Here is a 19,046-nt window from a genome sequence, read left to right on the forward strand (position 1 = left end):
CATTTCATGTTTAAAAAACCATCACATTCTCCTGGCTGGTGATAAATATGGGATTTGACACTAGGGAAATGCTCCTCTATTAATCTGATCAGGGTTTTTTGTTTGTTTGTTTTTTAATTTGCCCCTTTAGAAATATTCTTGTAACCCCTTGGACATAATTTTTTCTTTTCCTCCTCAGAGATCCTGAGATGATATTGAGTTACTTGGGAAATTAGATTTGTCAGCTTTATTTCTGGTTGCTGTCTACATTAATTTTATAATTAAAACCCAAAGATGTGTGTCTAATACGTACGAATCTACAAAAAGCAGATAGAGGAAGTGTGCTTAAGCCCGTACAAAAGAAGTAGTGTGACACATGTCAGCGTCGCGTTTCAATGCAAGAAAGGAAATATTTTTTTGGCACAGAGCTCAGAGAACATGTAGGCAAACCAAGCAAAAAACTCATGAATCTGAAAATTAGTCTGTGAAGTGTTTGTAGTCACAGTCAGGTTTTGCTAAAACATTCCAATACAAATTATTGGAGTGCAGATTTGGTATGCACTACGGGCTTTGCTCATTTATACATCTATTACATATGTTGCATTTTGTATATAAGGCTGGGATAGGGAAGGAGAAAAAAAGTTTAATTGGGGAACTCCTCTCCTACCCTCATCCTCTCATTTACATTTTCCCCTGATTCTGATCATTGCCCATAAATTTTAAGCAAGGGGAAATATACATTTTCCCTCTCTCTCTGTAATGTCAGACATTGTTATTCACCACATACATTAGAGCAAGCTATTTACTTTGCAGCACCACGACCTTTGTGTGACTTGCCTCTTTTGACGGTGGCGTGGATAAATCACTGCCTGCGTGTCATCGGCGGCAGTGTTCTCTGCTGACTGATTCCTTCCCGGAGCGCCGTTGCTTTCAGGGGGAAGCAGCAGCAAGGTGGTGCTCTGCAGATTTAGGAGAACCCTGGGCAATGGCAATCGCGGTCCCCACCACTGACAACCCTGCTTCAAGTGGCAACATTTACCGGCTGTTCCCTTGTCTCGCTCAAATCGGAAGGCTCTAGGGAGGCTGACAGGCTGTGATCTAGCATTTCCACTGAGCTTGCACATGAAGACGGGTCCATAAATTCAGCACCCCCTTAATTAGGTGGCCAATGCAGGATCCTGGACTGGACTGAGCACTAGATCTCTCTGCTTGAGAGCCTAAACCGGGATGAGGTAAAGTCACTGCCATGGACATGCTCTGGCTTTCTGTGTTTTGAATAAAATAATCGTTGCCTGGGTAGTGTAACCCTTCATTTTGTAGCAGCTACCTGTGGTGAAGACCAAGTGCACTTTCCCCATGCTTATTCCTCCTCAGCTAACTGCAGTATCACGCACCTTGTCATGATGCCTGAAAAACAGTGTGTCCTGAGTGAAAGGTGAAAGCTAGTTTTCCTTTCCAGTATGGCTGGACTGTGAAGGCAAGGTCCAGCCCTTTTTACATGAGACCTGTTGAGCGAAGGCTGGATTCTGTCCCTACCTTCCATATGCCCAGTCATATGGTGGAAGCCTTGAGTCACGCTTGGTCTCTTGAATTTGGGTGCTGTAGTAGTGTCAGTGCCTGAGTCTAAGGACTGGTAATCCGTGGTCGCAGTCAGGCACTATACTTTGTGTTTCTTGTTTCTCATATTTGAATGAAAATTTAAGTAACTGGCAGCTTTTTGTCCATCAGGACAAAATGACTCTCAATAAGTAGCCTTTCATCTTTCAAGATAAATTCCTATTATGCATTTATATAAATCTTTATGGGTTCTCACTTGCAATTTTCATTCCTTGCTTCCTTGTAAATTGGACAGGTTGCCATTTACGGGTAGATTTGCCCTACGCATGAGATTGTCATTACACTTATTTCATTTAGTGGCTTGGTAGACATTTTTCCTTTGCAATTCCCCTCTACCCATATATGACTTCCGGTAAAATAAACACAAATTATATAATGAAAAAATTAAAAGGTGTGATGTGCTGAGGAGATAAACAGCTATAAGCCACTTGAATGGTCTGGAGACTTCACACAAACACATACACAAACCCACACCAATCTTAGAGAAGATGAGAGCGGATAAAGCCCGGATTGAGAAGACCTGAAGGGAGGCCTCCTTAGAAGCCCAGGAAGAATGTCCTACCTATCCATACTTCAAGGCCTGGATTTCTTGTGTTTCCTTATGTATCACAGAATGCGAGTGACTCTTAGGCTTTGAATTCAGACCATGGTTATCAATCATGGCTACACAAACATATGCCACAAAGACATCTGAGGACTATCTCAAAACCCATCAGTGGCCTTAAGAGCGCTGAGCAGTGAGGTGTGTACCTACAGCTGTAGTTGGGGTATCAGTCTTGCAGGTACCCTCAAAACATGCTGGATGGATAAAACCTTGCACAAAATGATGGAAACTGGGGCAGTGTGACATCTAGCTTATCCAACAGTTCAGCAGATAAAGTGCTCGTCTGGACAAGGAAAAATTAGGCTCTGCTGTCTGGGCTGTAGCGTGAAGTGGTGAGTGTCTCCAATCACAGGATATTCTGCGAAGTTAGTCGAGTGGCTAAAATCTCTCACATCTTTAGCTCTATGTCCACATTCCAATGAAAATCCTGTTACTGACGGCTTTTAAAAGCAAATTCTTGGTAGGAAACATGCACTGTGTGGCTGGGTTTTTGGAGTGTCGCTGAGTAGCTTTAATATTGGTTTTGGTCACAGATTCCCTTGCTTGTATATTTGGTGTCAGCTCTCAGACACTCGGCAGGTCAGAACGCGAAGGGGCTGTGGCTTCGCCCAAATATGTGTGTCGTCATGTAATACAACTGCGATTAACGTGAACTTTTTGGTAGTGAGTTATACTTCTATGACATGGCACAAAGTGGTAATTTCCCAACATCTCTGCTGGGAGAAGAGCCTTGATGCTCATGTATAGCTTTAAACTTGTCCATCTCCCGCTTAGCTGCAAAACTGAGACTTTGTGTATCAAGAGTTACTTCCTTTGTTACTCAGCTCTTGACATGTGCTGTTTAGCTGGGCTCACATGGGATTTGGTGTTGCGCTTTTTTGCCAGCCTAAACATTCTCATTCGGTTTGTTTCACAATGCATCAAATAAAGAGAGTTAATGAAAACCTTACTCTAGATTAGTTACACAGAAGAACAGTAGCATTGATCTTGGGATTGCCCGCAAGGGACCTTTTTGTAACCTTCCCAAAGCTTTGAATTACTCACGTGACAAACTCTGGAACACCTTTTGCTTTCCTCTGAATGTTGTATTATGCCTGGATTCGGGAACTTGGGACGGGTAGGAGCCAAATGAGTCTGGGAGCTGAAAGCTTATTTTGGTTATTTCCGGAAGCCTTTTTTTCACTCCATCTCCTTTGGAAACTGGGAAATAAAGTCATTTCAAGGCTTTTAGCAAATTTAGGAAGAAGGTATCAGGGTTCTTTTTTCAATTAGGACCCACCCACTCTTGCTGCAGATAATTCATAGATTTCTGTTGACAATACAGCTTGTTAACTGCCTGAAACAAGGCTTGAACTACTTCAAAATAAACTTTTGAGGAGAAGAAACCATGTAGGAAGAAGTACCATATCACTTTACCTAGGAGCAGTAAGCAGAGTATATTAAGCAGGACAGAGGCTGTACAAACACAGCTATGATGTCTCCTGTGGCCAAACTAGCCTGTTCATTGCTAGTGTGGAATATCTCTGCACAGTCCTGTGTGACAGCCACGTCACTAGTTAGCCTTTGATTAGGGCTCTTTGCTCACATCCGTCCAGCTTAGCCTCCATTGTCGTTCTCAAGGCTGTTTATGACAGAAATCTCATCATTCTTGAAAGATAAACAAAAATTTGAAGTCTAAGTCTTAAACATGTACAGATGTCTTGCTGATTGCATGACCGATATACGTCATTGAACTTCTGACCACCTGCCCGTGTTTTATTGCTGTAAATAAAAAGCTCTGCACTGCAGAAAAGCAACAGTTCGTGTGACATAAGCGACTGCCCAGTTCCATTCCACCCGGGCACACACCTCCATGTTTTTCTTCAGATGTTTCAACTTCATGGACCACAAAAATCCAAAGAAAGGCTGTAAATCCCGTGTTATTCCTGCTCTTGACTGTAAACCTTTGAAACAATGGGGATTTCAGCCTCCACATTGAAATCTCTTCAAAGAGGAAGAGCAGTGAAGTGTTCAGAAAAGATAATGCTTTTTTTTCATTGCTGCTCCATTTCCCCGTACTAACCTTTGTTTTAAGAGCATCTCATGGCTATAAACTACAGAGATTTTCTTTAGACTTGAAAATCATCTCATCATATTCTGTGTGAACATAATATGAGGATGAAACCTTTTACCAGCTACATACTTCCAAATCTTCTTGCTTATTGTGAAGGTTGACTCATGAAATTCAAGAGGGCCAAGTGAAAGGTTCTGCACATGGGTCAGGGTAATCCCAAGCACAAATACAGGCTGGGTGGAGAATAGACTGAGAGTAGCCCTGAGGAGAGGAATCTGGGGGTGTTGGTTGATGAGAAGCTCAAAATGAGCCAGCAACATGCACTTGCGGCCCAGAAAGACACCCACATCCTGGACTGCATCAAAAGAAGCATGGCCAGCAGGTCGAGGGAGGTGATTCTGCCCCTCTGCTCTGCTCCGGTGAGACCCCACCTGGAGTACTGCGTTCAGCTCTGGGGCTGCCAACATAAGAAGGACATCGGCCTGTTGGAACGGGTTCAGAGGAGGGCCACGAAGATGATGAGAGGGCTGGAGCACCTATGCTATGAGGACAGGCTGAGAGAGTTGGGGTTGTTCAGCCTGGACAAGAGAAGGCTCCCAGGAGACCTTATAGCGCCCTTCCAGTACCTAAAGGGGACCTACAGGAAGGATGGGGAGGGAATTTTTATGAGGGAGTGGAGCGATAGGATGAGGGGTAATCGTTTTAAACTGAAAGAGGGGAGATTTAGATTAGATCTTAGGAAGAAATTCTTGACTGTGAGGGTGGTGAGGCACTGGAACAGGTTGCCCAGGGAAGCTGTGGCTGCCCCATCCCTGGAGGTGTTCAAGGCCAGGCTGGATGGGGCTTTGAGCAGCCTGGTCTAGTGGGAGGTGTCCCTGCCCATGGCAGGGGGGTTGGAACTAGATGATCTTTAAGGTCCTTTCAAACACAAACCATTCTACGATTCTATGATTCTAAGGTTGAGGGAGAAGAATAGGGTCACCAGGGCATGCTTCTTCATTTGTACTACAAGAAAGGCTGCCTTCCCCTCCTCAGTCATTGGATAACTTCCTAGTTGGATAGAAGGATATCCGTTTTATACATCAGAGACTCAAATCCAGCCCTGAAACTAAACTTTTAACTAGCAGAAGTTCTGTGGCCTCAAATCAGGGTCAAATGTGCATTCTACAGATGTTTCCTTCCTCTGCAGTTTGCATAGACGAGGCAAGGACTTCATAAGGATGGAAATGAAATGGCAGGTAATTTCTGTACTCCTCTGCTGGGACAATATTAGATGTCTTCCCTGTCCTGCCCTGTGGACAAATAAACCGCCTGTTTCCAGAGCTGTCAATCAAGAACCTCTCAGGGTAGGAAATGTGTTTTAGAGAACTTCTGCTGTTGAGCCACCATCTGGCTTCCTTCTCTGTTGATATGTTTTATCGTGCAAAACGTGTTTTGAATATCATCCTGCAAAGCGGTTCCTGCCTTGCAATTCTTTATTAAACAAATCAGCCTTGGACTGGTGGCATGATGTTTATCCATGGCTGTTCATCTTCTGAAGACAAAAGTGCAGATTCCGCCCTGATGAGACTTCGGCTGTTTTGTCTCCATCTAACCCAGTGACAAGTTCCACCAAGGTGACAGCCACTCAGAGTGAGGGGTAGAAATGACATCCTGAAATGAGATTCGACTGCCTGGCAAATATTTGCTTTCCATGAGTAATATATGTCCTCCTTAGGCTTCAAGGACAAGAAAAGTTTTTTTTGCAAACATCACCATCCTTTATCAACCAGTGAACTGTAGAGCTAGAGATGCAGGTTTTTCTTGAAGGCGGGCTCCTCTGCCATTGAATGTTAGTATTATTTGAGAAGCTTATTTCTGGGATAGGGCCAACTGCAGAGTGGTTTTGGAAGGTTCCTTCTTAGAAAGTCCCAGACACAACATCTGCACAAGCTGACTCCACGGGCAGAACCAGCTGAGGAAACTCAGAAACCCTCATGCATTCAATACCATCATACTCTACAATGATTTTTACTATGAAATATTATCTCTTTTTCTTCCTGTTCCCCATCTTAGTTTATAACAGGCTTCTGGGATGTCCTGGGATTTGTGTGGTTTTTTGATGGAATGCCAGGCTCTAACAAAATCCCTTCGGTCTCTATTTTTAATCCTATTTTATGGTCTTCTGTTGCTCCACTCCTGCTCCTCTCAGAAGCGTACCGTGTCTCTCCCCTGTGAAATGCAAGTCAGCTTTTAACGTCAGCAACCAGATCTGCAGAGTGTACAAGTTTTCCAACCTCCTCCCCAGCCACGAACGGCCTAATCAGCTCTATTCAGTAAGGAGCCGTGGTGAAAACAGAAATGCAGCAGAGGGTTAATTTTTAAATATAACACCTCTCATACGAGAACCGTTTTTTGGGGAAGGTTACAAAGAAAAGAGAAAACTTACCTGGTTAAGTGTATAATACTATTATACAGAGCTACTTCAGAGCAACTACTTAAAATGAATCTCTTTCTGGTCTTAGAGTCCTGGAGTAGCCCTTTAAATTCATAGCCTATCTTTTTCCAAATTAACTGGTCTTCGCAGACAAGCCCTCGGCTAACGTATTCTAAAACTCTAAAATAGACAAACCAGTGTCGACGCCAATGCCCAAGGGCCTAACTCAGCCAGCTTTTCACATTAAAGGCATTATGCCTTTTCTGCATCAGACTTTTAAAATGTATCAGCTAATATGTGCTAATGACACGCATTTAAACCCTAGTCTAGACAAAGCCTGTGCGATTGCCCTCTGAATGCTTGATGCGATCAGCCAACATCCTGACAGCGGATCTGATTACCCTGTTTTAATCACGCAAGGCTATAAACTTCATAGAATTTATCCAATCTTTCCCCGTAGCAAAGAACAAACCCTGAAGGCCGCACATGGGATCTAAGCCCCAAAATACCCCCGTGGGGTGAGACTTTTGCCCTTGCACAAACAAGCCTGTCAATGAGGATGGAAAAGCCAGGCTTTAGCATACCGAAACGCATCTATGCGGAGGAATCTGTTACACCCAAAGGATGAAGAAAACCACCTAACAGCCGTTTACTTGGACTCCTGCTTGGACATTTGTGATTAGCTCATAGTCTGATAGGAATCACAGAATCATAGAACGCGTTGGGTTGGAAGGGACCTTTAAAGGTCATCTAGTCCAACCCCCCAACAGGAGGGGAGGAACAGGAATAGGAGGCAAAGAGCTGAATGGGAGCAGAGATGTGCCTTCACGTCTGTACACAGCGTTGATCCGATTAATTCACCTAACAGCTTTCCTCTGCGCTTTTTAAAACAGCTGTTGAAAAATCGGAAAGGATATTAAAAAAAAGGATGCAATGATTCGAGGAAGAGAAGAGAAATGCTTTATAGCAAAACACTTAAAAGCTCAATCTGTTTAGTTTATGGGAAAGAATACTGAGAAGTAAATAGACTACAATATACAAATATCTTCACAGGGAGAAAATATGCGGTACTAAAGGATTATTTAATCTTGCAGAGAAAAGCAAAACTGGCTAGAAGCAGCCAGAAAAAATCAAGTTAGGAAGTAAGGACACAATTTTGACAATGATAATCTCTTCTAACACACTATCAAGCAAAAAAATATCTTTTTCATCACTTGATAACTTTGATTACGGCTCGATGCTTTTATGGGAAATGTATTTTAATCCACCATATGCTATTGGGATCACTACAGAATTAACTGTGACACGGCGAAGATACGAGCAGTCCAAGTGGATGATTTTTTTTTTTTAGTCTTCGGTGTTATGTATATTAAAGTTTATAAATTGGCGAGAAGTAGCTGCCAGCCAGAAGTCTGAGCAAACAGCTACAATATGGCTGTGGTAAGGACTGCAGGAGTGCTCTCTGTTAGGTTTAAAGCAATACCTATTTTTTTCCTCCTACTGCCCCCCAAATATCCCTGTTGAGACGGAGTATGACATTGGAGTCAGCCCATTAAGTCAGAACAGGCACAATGTTTATTACCCAGTGCGAGGCAAAACACTTAATCAAAGGTACTCGTGAGTGTATCCATTTGATTTGGTTTACAAATTAGGGTTTCCACGTATTCAATGTAATGGGTTTATGTAGTCAGAGGATCTGCAACTTGTAAGCATAATTTCCCGATTTGGCTGCTTTTTCAGTTGACTTACTTGTTTTTGAAACGTTCAGTTTTGACTCAGTAAGTAAATAGTCGCCTTCTGCAGTCCAAGCAGTCACACCGACTGTGCTCTCAGAGAGTCTGGAAGAAGGAATGGCTTCCTCCAGAATGTGTCCTGCTTTACAGGCACTTAATGCTAATAAATGTAGGAAGACTTCTTTTTTCCTGAGCATCTCAGCAGTTGCTTCCAGAGGAGACTGACTACAGAACAGAACCAGACAGGATTTGCTGCTGTTTCTACTTTCTTTCTGAGGGAAAAATTGGGGTGAAAAAGCTGCAGATCTTATCATGGCAACCAGAGTGACAAGTCAAGGGACAACTTGTACCCTTTCACAGGAAAAAAAAAAAAAGATAAAAGCCTCACACTTCGAATGCTGAACTCGGGGCTTTACTTTTTTAAGTGGACAAAGTGGACGTCAGTCCCGTATCAGACCTAGCTACTACTGGCACTAGAGGCACAAAAAGAATATATGTCCCAACCCAACCTATTCCTTTTCCCCTTCCTCTCCCCAAGCTTCGGTCCTCAAATCAACTCACATCAGCGCAGAACATTTTTGCCGTACTAAGACTGACTGTCAAAACCATTCTGATTTTAAATAAAACAATGCTTGCAAGACCATAATTTTGACTTAAACAAACCACCCAGAATGCTCTTACAACAATTTTTCTAGCTTTAGATTCCACAGAGTTTACTGTACGTGACGGGTAGCTAAATGTAGCATGGCTTGATACAGGATTTTCTCTAAATCTCAGTATAGCTGTTCCTTAAGTGAATGTGATGCCCTGGCAGTCGTGAACGTGCAACTTTCAGCCGAAACGTGCACACTTCAATAAACAATTAGACTCCACTATGTGCAATCACATGAGGAGATATTAGAAATTTCCTTTTTAGTTATGGGGATAATGCAGTCTTCAGCAAACACTGCTGTCGCTTGTGGGCATAAAATGCAGTTTAACAGAGAGGTTACACTCATCTCCCTTGAATGTGCAGGGTGAAATGTACATTTGTCCAAGAGGCTTTGCACAGTGTATCTCTTAAGCCTTCAAGTGGGAATCAAACAGAGTGCAGTAAGAGGCTGGCCCTCTAAACTGATGAAAAGTCAACCTTGCCACCACTCCAAGACAATTCAAAGCTGAGGATGAGCTGAAAGGCTCTCCTGGGAGGAGTTCAGGCCAACTGAGCTTATAACTCCTTTCCTTCCCTTGTTTTCTTTCCCACTATCGTTGTGAGGATCCTGCTAACTGTAAATAAATGACTGAGTCTTTGCCAAATGTGCATCCTCCTTCACCCTGACTTAGCTGAAGATATTTGCTTTAGGTCCTGCACTGCCTTATTTCACTACATACCACTTGGCCACCTCAACATCTTCCTTTTTCTGCAGCTGACCAAGCCTCTGTTCCAGTCATCAGGATAAAGTGATATACAGAAAGGCTAGTCTTCTTTTCCACCATACTGACTTCTTCTTTTATCATAGTTAAGTGGCATCACCTCATGTCATTTTCACAAGTTGCTTTGCTGTAGTGCCCAACAGTGCTAAGAAGAGCCCCGTCACCCACAGCCATAGCTCCCGGGGTTTACAGCCATGCTCTAGTGACACATTTCATATGGGGTACATCTTTCTGGGCTATGATGGCATCAGATGACTGACACTAATGCTCAGACAAGCTGGCTAAAGGGTGCTTCGCCAGAATTTAATGTTGGCTTGCAGAACATCACTGTCTTCTCCATATATCAGTAAGATACCCGCAAGAGATAGAATAGACTATAGACTATTTCTCAGAATCATGAAATGGTCTATGTTGGAGGGGACCTTAAAGATCATCTAGTTCCAACCCCCCATGCCATGCGCAGGGACACCTCCCACTAGACCAGGCTGCTCAAAAAATTTCAGTTGGAAGAGACCTACAACGTGTACCTAATCCAACTGCCTGACTAATTCAGGGCTGACCAAGTTAAAGCATGTTATTAAGGGTATTGTCCAAATGCCCCTTAAACACTGACAGGCTTGGGGCATCGACCACCTCTCTAGGAAGCCTGTTCCAGTGTTTGGCCATCCTCTCAGTAAAAAAATACTTCCTAATGCCCAGTCTAGATGTCTTTCAAAGGTGGCTTCTTTGATATTCATCCTATTCTATCACTTCAGGATCACCAGCTGCATCCCTCAAGGGTCACCGTAAGGACATTTCATCAGCTAAGTGATGGAGTTGAGCATTTTAATCCACTTTCCCCCAAAATCACTGAGCACACAATGTTAAAGACAGTTCTGGGGCCCAAAGCTGATCCTCATGAGGATCCTCCCAGATTTCAAGGTCTCAGCTGATACGTTACAATATGGCAGGATGCTTACACGCCATTTATACTTAAAGTTTAGACCTTCTATGGTGGAATCTAAAGGCCAAGGAAGGAGGTTCCCTTTTAGCTGGTGCCAGACAAGAACTAAAAAGCCACTCTCCTAAAGCACTATGGTCTAGAGAGACATGAAAAACCCAGGAAGGAAAAAGGAAGAGAAAACGCATACGGGAGCAAATCCAGTGATTAGGTTACAAGGACCTGTCAGTTTTAAGATGTCTTCTGGCTATCTGGGATTGGAGTTGCTTAGTGGGAAAGGAGACGAGCTAAAGGGGAAAAAAGGAGGACACAAGAGAAAAGGGATGACAGAATAAAATGAATAAGTACAGCATGAAGAAAGCTAAGGTGAAAGTTTTCTCACATCTCTTTTCCCCAGCCTAAGCGCCATCCATATACATTTATGTTACAGTACTTAAATAAGAGCTGTCAGACCTAACACATTTTTGCCTGAATTATTCATAAATCTGTATCATCACAAGAGAAGAAAGAGTTGTTATTTGTATTAAACTAGTTAATTTTCATTAACATAACTAGCATATAATTACTAGCTTCACCCGAGTTACTTACCTTAACACAGATTCTGTAGCAATCATAATAGAGATGTATATTTTCTTTAAAAAAAAATTGTGTGTACTGGCTGAAAGCATAACTTTTTTCTCATAATAGACCTGCTAAGCCTCTTTCTTTTTCCCCTTTGTACACATTTAACATTTCATTTAATATTTCCACATTCCAGGTAGATGCCAGAAGAGAAATAGGTCCTAAAGCAGTAATCACTAACAGCCATGTAGGAGAGTTCCTTCATGACTAATTGCATTTGACATTAATTGCTGTTTATTGAAGACCCTGAATGAAACATCACTCTGACATGTATCTGGATACTCCCTCCATCTGTTGCAATTTGACATATTTCCTGCTGTTGGTGCCCCACTTTATAGGGCCACCTCTCTTGTGGCCGCTTCTTCTGCCTACACAGAGGTGTGACTTGGAGGGAGCTGCTGTGTCTCATCCAACACCACGCTAAATGCTGTACCGATGCAGTTCTCTAAAGTATGGTTCTGGGAGAAGTGATTCCTTCCATATTCATAGAATCGTAGAATCATAGAATGTGTTGGGTTGGAAGGGACCTTTAAAGGTCATCTAGTCCAACCCCCCTGCAGTAAGCAGGGACATCTTCAACTACATCAGGTTGCTCAGAGCCTCATCAAGCCCGGCCTTGAATGTCTCCAGGGATGGGGCCTCCACCACCTCTCTGGGCAACCTGTTCCAATGTCTCACCACCCTCATTGGAAAGAACTTCTCCCCACTGTCTAAGCTAAACCTACCCTGCTCTAGTTTAAAACCATTGCCCCTCGTCCTATCGCTACATGCCCTTGCAAACAGCCCCTCCCCAGCTTTCCTGTAGGCCCCCTTCAGGTACTGGAAGGTGGCTATAAGGTCTCCCCGGAGCCTTCTCTTCTCCAGACTGAACAACCCCAACTCTCTCAGCCTGTCTTCATAGGAGAGATGCTCCAGCCCTCGGATCATCTTCGTGGCCCTCCTCTGGACCTGCTCCAACAGGTCCATGTCCTTCTTGTGCTGAGAGCTCCAGAGCTGGACACATTCTCCTGGTGTGTTGATGCACGCACTTTTCAGCTTTCACTGGGTCTTACAGGAGTGTTGGAGTACTGTGTGTTTGACAGTAAACCCTAAATGATAATTTATGGCAATGTCCCTGCTTAAGGAACGCCAAAAGTGAGTTATTCCATTCCTTCCCTGGCCAAAGGCCAGAAGCATTAGCTGGGAACTAGAAGGAATAACAAATTGGATGCGTCACGACTACCCAACACGACACCGAAAATGAGAAATTTGAAGGTGTGCATTTTTAACCTGGCTGCTTGTCTGAAAAAAATAAATGAAATCTGTTCAGCTAAAGAAAGCTCCATGTTGGTACTTCCTCTACCAATATTTTTAATAATTTTAATCTTAGCTAATATTGCAAGCTCTTTTTGATTACTAATTAATTTCACCAAGTTATCTGCAATTACCAGTTTAGGTAGGAAAAAGATAAAATGCGTGGAGACTTTTGCTGGATTGATAAAAATTCAAAAACATCAGAAGAAAAACTTGTACAAACAATATGGTAGAAGTCATATTTATTGATAAAAATTAATATATCTGCTATAAAATTTGTAACAGTAATGCAACTGAATATTTATTTTGATGCATAAACCTGAATGTTACATACCAAATACAATACAGTAACACTGGTTTCCTCCTTATTTACATGTTTATGAAAATTGATATGCAATCCATGTTAAAAGAACTTGTAATGGAGAATAGTTACATTAGAAAAATAATATTCTTGATAAAGCATTCTTGAGGACTCCAATCACATTTTCAGGCCTCTTTCAATAAGGCAAAAATCCCTGGTACAGCATATAACTTAATTTACAAAATACAATAACTTCAGACACATCTTCAAGTTTTCTTTTGGTATGCTTTTCCTCACTGCAAAATTACTCAATTTTCTTACTAAACAGAAAGAACTTTCAATAACGAAACTTAATGAGTTCTACTACATATTACATATACGTTGCTGTAGCTTAGCGACCATAACCGGGCAATCTTTCTCCTTAACCGTTTGCTCAATGAGCTTTTCTTAGATGTAGGACATGTAGTATTTTGAAATCATTATGACTGTGGTATCTTTCTTCAGTTTTCATAGGAAACAGATCTGTCACATTTTGAAACTTTTTTTAAAAATTTTATTTTGTTTTAGGAACTGGTGCACAAACTACATTTCCACTCACAAGAGAACGTCACAAATGTAACTAAAATTAGGCTTGGATAACTTTGAAAACATACTACTATGTGCCCAAACCCAAATTTCTTACTTTAATACTTTATAACCCTGCCATGCTCTAGGAATTCTTCTGCATAGCTTCATTACTAGTCACAGTCAGATAGTTTTAATTCCTTCAAAGGCACAAAACTTCCACCTCTTTTCCAGTGTTGCTCCTACACCAGTGAATTCTTGTTTAAACATGCGTGGCAGTCTCATCAAAAGCATTTCTATCTCATTTGCAGAGATCTGAGAAAGAAATAAAGGTAAAACTAAAGTGAGAAAGCTGCCCTGTAATTGGAAAGAGGAAACATGGAGAACAGAAATAAGGAGAGGGTTAAGGGGGTGGATTCCAGGCCAGATGAAAACCAACCAACCAGTATTATTTTTTTTAACCTTAGCCTGACATGAATTTCCAGACTCCAAAGCAAATGCAGATTCCTTGCAGGAACGATTCTGCTTTTGTAAGTGGGATCCCACTGTAAAAGAATGACAACTGCTACGTCGGGGCTGCTGCCACACAGTGTGGGATGAAGCCCATCTAAGCGGGGATACTCGTGCGGAGGAGGAAGAAGCAAATGGGACCTTATTCTTCCTTCTCACCCTGTAAGCTCTTGAATCCTCCTGGCTCCATCAGTTTTTCTCTTGAAAAAACCCAACACAGGACTTTCTTTTTAATCAGCTCACTTTTGTTACTTAGGGCTACCCTATGGAGCCACCTTCTCCCAGTTGGGCCCAGTTCAGCAGTCCCAGATAACTAGTCAGTAAAGTTCCTGACTCGGCATTGCTCAGGGTGCTTTTTATGGTTTTGAAACCATAATGACTGACCATCTTTCTACTGGGAAAGATGCTCTTATTGCAGAAAACACTTTCACAAAGGCAGTAGGGAAGTCAAGAATGGAACAGCCATGGAAAGTGAACCATTTTATCCTACTGGTACTTCTTCTAAAGGGATGGTCATGAAAGGAACAGTAAAGAAATCTATGGGTTCTGCCTGTTGTTCACAGGTATCTCCACGGTTTGATAGGTTTCTCTGTCAATGATGTTATTTCTGCTTATTCATATTAGTAGGAGCCTTCCATGGTGAAAAGTTTTCTTGTTAAAACAGTATAGAAATATAAAATATGCTAATTATATCTCGTTCCGTCCAAGGGAGGCAAGAAAATATCTATCACCTCTTATTTTCCTGAAGAGGTTAGTGCAGCAGAAAGATTAAATGATTTGTTAAAAGGTGGCACCGAAAATCAGTGTGGGAGGCAGTCTAAAGCCCCAAAGTAATCAGGGCCATCTTTTACGTACTCTCATGGCAGTAACGGATAGCTGGTTACCTTTGCTCAATGTATCCGAGCTCTACACCGAGCCCTCAGGCCGCATGGGTACGCTGACCTTATCATTCCCGTTCAGGTGAGGAATGACAGGCTAACCATGGAAAGTAATTGAAATTAATCTCTGAGACTGCATCTCTGGATTGCGCTATTAAAAAGTAATTTGTTGCTACAAGCAGTTACTTCCAAAGTAAACCAGCGAGGTCAAATTTTGCGGCTCGTGTTTATTATGCAGCTGGTAGGTCGAGTGGTAGCTGCGGGGGCTGGTATGGTGGCACCTCGGAGAGATAGAGACGTGCTTCTTCCATGAAGGCTGTGTTTGCAAGTTAAGGGCTTGATGCCGGCAGCTTTGCAGGTGCCAACGGGTTGCTCACGTGCACAGAAATTGAAGGACAGAGCCCACAGACACACACAAGGAGGGACCACAGCAGTGGAGGGGGAGAAAGTTGAAGATCTCAGTGGGCAGAAGCAATGAGCAGCAGGGCTGGAGCCCAAGAGATGGCATTTTAAGTGATTGCTGTTGTCACTCGAGATACTCAGCTGGAGGGGCCAGTGAGGGGGAAAGCAGGTGAAATTTGGCCAAATGCTGTGTGTTGAGGAAGGGCTTGAAAGATGACTGAGGAGACTGGGCAGACTGCGTGCTGCAGGAACTGGGAACAAGATGAAAAAAGATGTACATGTGGCAGATCAGGGAATAGAGAAGCAGAAGAGGAATGGTTGCAGGTGTGAAGCTCCGGGCGTAGCTGGTCTTGATAAAATCAGATTTAAAATAAACAAACTTGAAATTCACCAGTTTCTCACCTCTTTCTACTGTCTTTATCCCTTACTGCCTTTTCATTGTGGGTAAAAGTGGACTGTAAAGCACTAGCAAGTCTGAGCTGTCATGGCCTGAAGATAGTGCCTAAGAACTTAATCATCCTCCTTCACTCCTCTACGCAACCTGTCGTATTTCCAGTGGGCTTCTACCTCAGAATCTCTTCTGCTTTTAGCTATACTTTTTTTCATAGAACCAGAGGAAGGATCCTCCCGGGGCGTGAAGCAGCCCATCAAAATAGCCCGCCACAGCAGCTGGAAGGTGACCTTGGCTATGGGTGGCATGGCTGGAGGATGTGTTCAGGAACAAAATGTTACCATGGTCAATAAGCACCACACAAGGAATGCCACTCCTGTTTTGAGCACAGGTGCCCACCACAGCTGCATCCTGACTCCAAGTGCAAGAAGATCTGGGCAAGTACCACCATCTCCATGTCCAGTGGAATATTGGAAGATGTGGATCAGAGCTGCGGCTAACCGCAGGGTGACCCCTGCATCTGCTAAGCATCTCATGCAGTCTAGCATCTTGCGGAGCTGTTGTTTAACACCTGGGAGTAGCATTCACCTGATCAAAGGTGGCTATTTCACAGCTGAGCTTCTCACCCTTGACTTGCTTAATATTCAGTGGAGAAGAATAGGCACTTTTGGGGCTTGATTTCATCTCACCCTACAGTTGGTACATAAAAGTAAATCAAACAGTCTTATCCTACAGGTATTGGCTATGGACTGTGCAAACCGACGCATTAAAAAACACTTTGCACGCTGTAGTGTGTTGTGCTCAGTTTTGTGTCGGCCATGCCTTCTCTGAATGTAGCAATAGGGTCAGCTGATTCCTTTACGAGGCCCTCTCCGCTTCCATGTGGAGACAAAGGGTATGCTTCGTGGGCCATTCATGTGTTCATGAATGTTCATGTTCAGTGCGACCCATAACTAACAACTTTTAGAAGAATAAGGAATCACCCCCTGAAACTCTGCACATTTTAATGGCCATGACTACACCTGCCTCTTGTTCCGCTTTCCGTCTCCTCAGCTGTATTTCAGGATCATGTATCATAAAATCAGGTGATAGTCTCTGCTATTTAAAGCTCTGCTCTTCTTTGCCACAAAGAATGGCTAAATAGCGCAAGGCAAAGACCTCAACACAAGCACGTGCACTGTAATTTGCGGATGAATAAAGACTGCAAACCCCCAGGCCCCATATCCCATTATCTTTCTAATGGAAACGCACGAAGAGTTTAACCTGCAGAAAAGAATAATACAATATTTCTATAGAGAAAACAGATTTTGATTAAATTTTTTTACCCTAGAGTCCAACTGCTGCATGTAAGACCAAAGATATTCTATATTGGCTCCAAAAGGGTGGACGTGAAGAAATGTGGATATGATACCTGTATTAAAAACAAATGCACACAAAGTGTTGAAATTACCTCAGACAATATATCATTAAAATAAGCAAAATAATTCTGAACAGTCTGTTCTTGCAGGTTTTTCAGTATGAATTATGATTCTTCTTTTTCTTACACAACCCAATAAACATAACAAAATGGCACATTTTAAATACAGTCATAATAACACGGTAAACACAATAGCTCATCTCCAGGAATGACAGCAGTTAGCAACTAAGTGACCAAGATAATATACTGATGAATAAAGGAATTTCTAAACAAAGACTTGCTGGAAGCATTTCAACTACCAATTTTATGCTTGATTTACCAATATAAAATTGTGGATATTGTAATGGTAAAATTATTGCTTTTTTCCCCTTCACTGGGTGCTCTGTTGTGAAAACGTTTCATATAATTGTGTCAGAAACCTCACTCCCTCAAATTTTTCTAGTAATTATGCTGATGCTGGTTATGAAAAGTGTTTAATCCATATTACCCCTAACTGCTGCTAAAGAAAACACAAATCCCGTGTGACATATTTACTTATTTACTTTCTCTTAAAAGACAGCTAGTTCTGTCTGTCTTCATTGTTATTTACAGGATCATTGTAAAAGGTATGGGAATAAAAATGGCTTAGGAGAAGTCAGGATCTAAGTCTTGAGATTTTTTCCTGCAGTGAAAAATCAAGTGACAGTGTAATAATCATGACCAGAGAAAACGAGATTTGGGGCACTGGAATTGCTATTAAAAACACCATCAAATTTCTCCTCTGCTAAACAAACAGTGAAAATACAAAATGGCATGTGTGTTACTTACTGTTTGGGGAGAGTTGAACTGTAAGAATCAGAGCAAATATTTTCAACTCTGTTTGGATGGGTTTCTTAGCTAAACCACCCCAGGGGAAGTTCCTTATATTTAAAGCATAAACACCAGGATTAAAAATGCTTACAAATGACAAAAATGGGTCACTGTATCTTGTGTACTGCAGGCCATACTGCTTTCTTGATGCTGAATGAATTAGGATAATCTTGGATTTCATTTTTCCCCAAATACTGGCCATGGTTGAAAATGATAAGTAAAATTTAACTCATTTTAGACTGGCTTTGCAAAGAATACCTTTTTTCCTCCCTCATTTTCCCCACAGCATTTACAAAGTTCTGATCCTGCAAAGGGAGGGGCATGTATTTAATTTTATACTACGGCGGGTCCTAGCAGCAGTTGCCTTCTTTGTGCTGTGCGTGACCGTGAGCGCAAACACAAGAGCTCTTGAAGCAAAAGCCAAGCCCACCACACTTGGATGGGCTGATTGGAAATCCAATTCGTATTCAAATCATATTTTACCACCGTCATTGCGTTTGTTATGTGTGCTCCCAAGGCTTTTTCAATTCAGGATGTTCAAAGCTAGCTCTTTCATATAACGTACATAAAAAGTCACTTGAAAATATTTTGTAGTTACGGACTGGAGTTCCATGGTAACTTTTGAGTATTTTTTTCTTGCATGCTCTTTTCCTCTAAGACAATATTGACTTTTGTAAAATATAGACAACCTTAGTGAATGGATGGAGGCAGGACCCGTTCCTCCCTTGCCACGCCTGAACATGCCTCAGAGGAAGAGACAACACAAAATCCATCCTGAGCAATGTTTTGCCTTTGAACTGTAACAATGAGCCAGTTGTGGGGGCTTTATGACCAGTAACATCTGGACTGAGATTACACTGTTTTATCTGAGTGTGCCACTGGACAGCTAGTGGGTGGGACCCACTTGGGTACACCGCCACCACTTGTTACACTCAAATAATTAGTGACCTGGAAAATAAAAAAGTTTTATTCTGTTCTTTAAACCCCATCCTTGCTACCCTTCCCACAGAAGTTATCTTCGAACAGATCAAATACTCCCCGTTACAATTAAAAGTTCCAAAATTT

The 19,046-nt window shown here is 42.2% G+C and overlaps 1 protein-coding gene across 15 annotated transcripts in view; it reads right to left on the bottom strand.

The window, feature by feature from the left end:
* Nucleotides 1–12,884: 12,884 nt before the first annotated feature.
* The window catches only part of ENOX1 (ecto-NOX disulfide-thiol exchanger 1), a 383,990-nt gene continuing 377,828 nt past the window's right edge, over nucleotides 12,885–19,046 (bottom strand). For 14 of the 15 annotated variants that reach the window (XM_074565012.1, XM_074565005.1, XM_074564996.1 and 11 more), the window contains 2 exons: nucleotides 17,041–17,126; nucleotides 12,888–13,849 (listed from right to left, as the gene is read on the bottom strand). In XM_074565012.1, coding sequence (XP_074421113.1) covers nucleotides 13,718–13,849; nucleotides 17,041–17,126 — 218 coding nt within the window. In that variant the 3' untranslated portion in view covers nucleotides 12,888–13,717. Of the gene's footprint in view, nucleotides 13,850–17,040; nucleotides 17,127–19,046 lie in introns of all 15 variants that reach the window. The other variant, XM_074564894.1, reaches the window with a different exon arrangement.

The sequence above is a fragment of the Larus michahellis genome, chromosome 1 (genome assembly GCF_964199755.1).
Source record: "Larus michahellis chromosome 1, bLarMic1.1, whole genome shotgun sequence".
NCBI lineage: Eukaryota > Metazoa > Chordata > Aves > Charadriiformes > Laridae > Larus > Larus michahellis.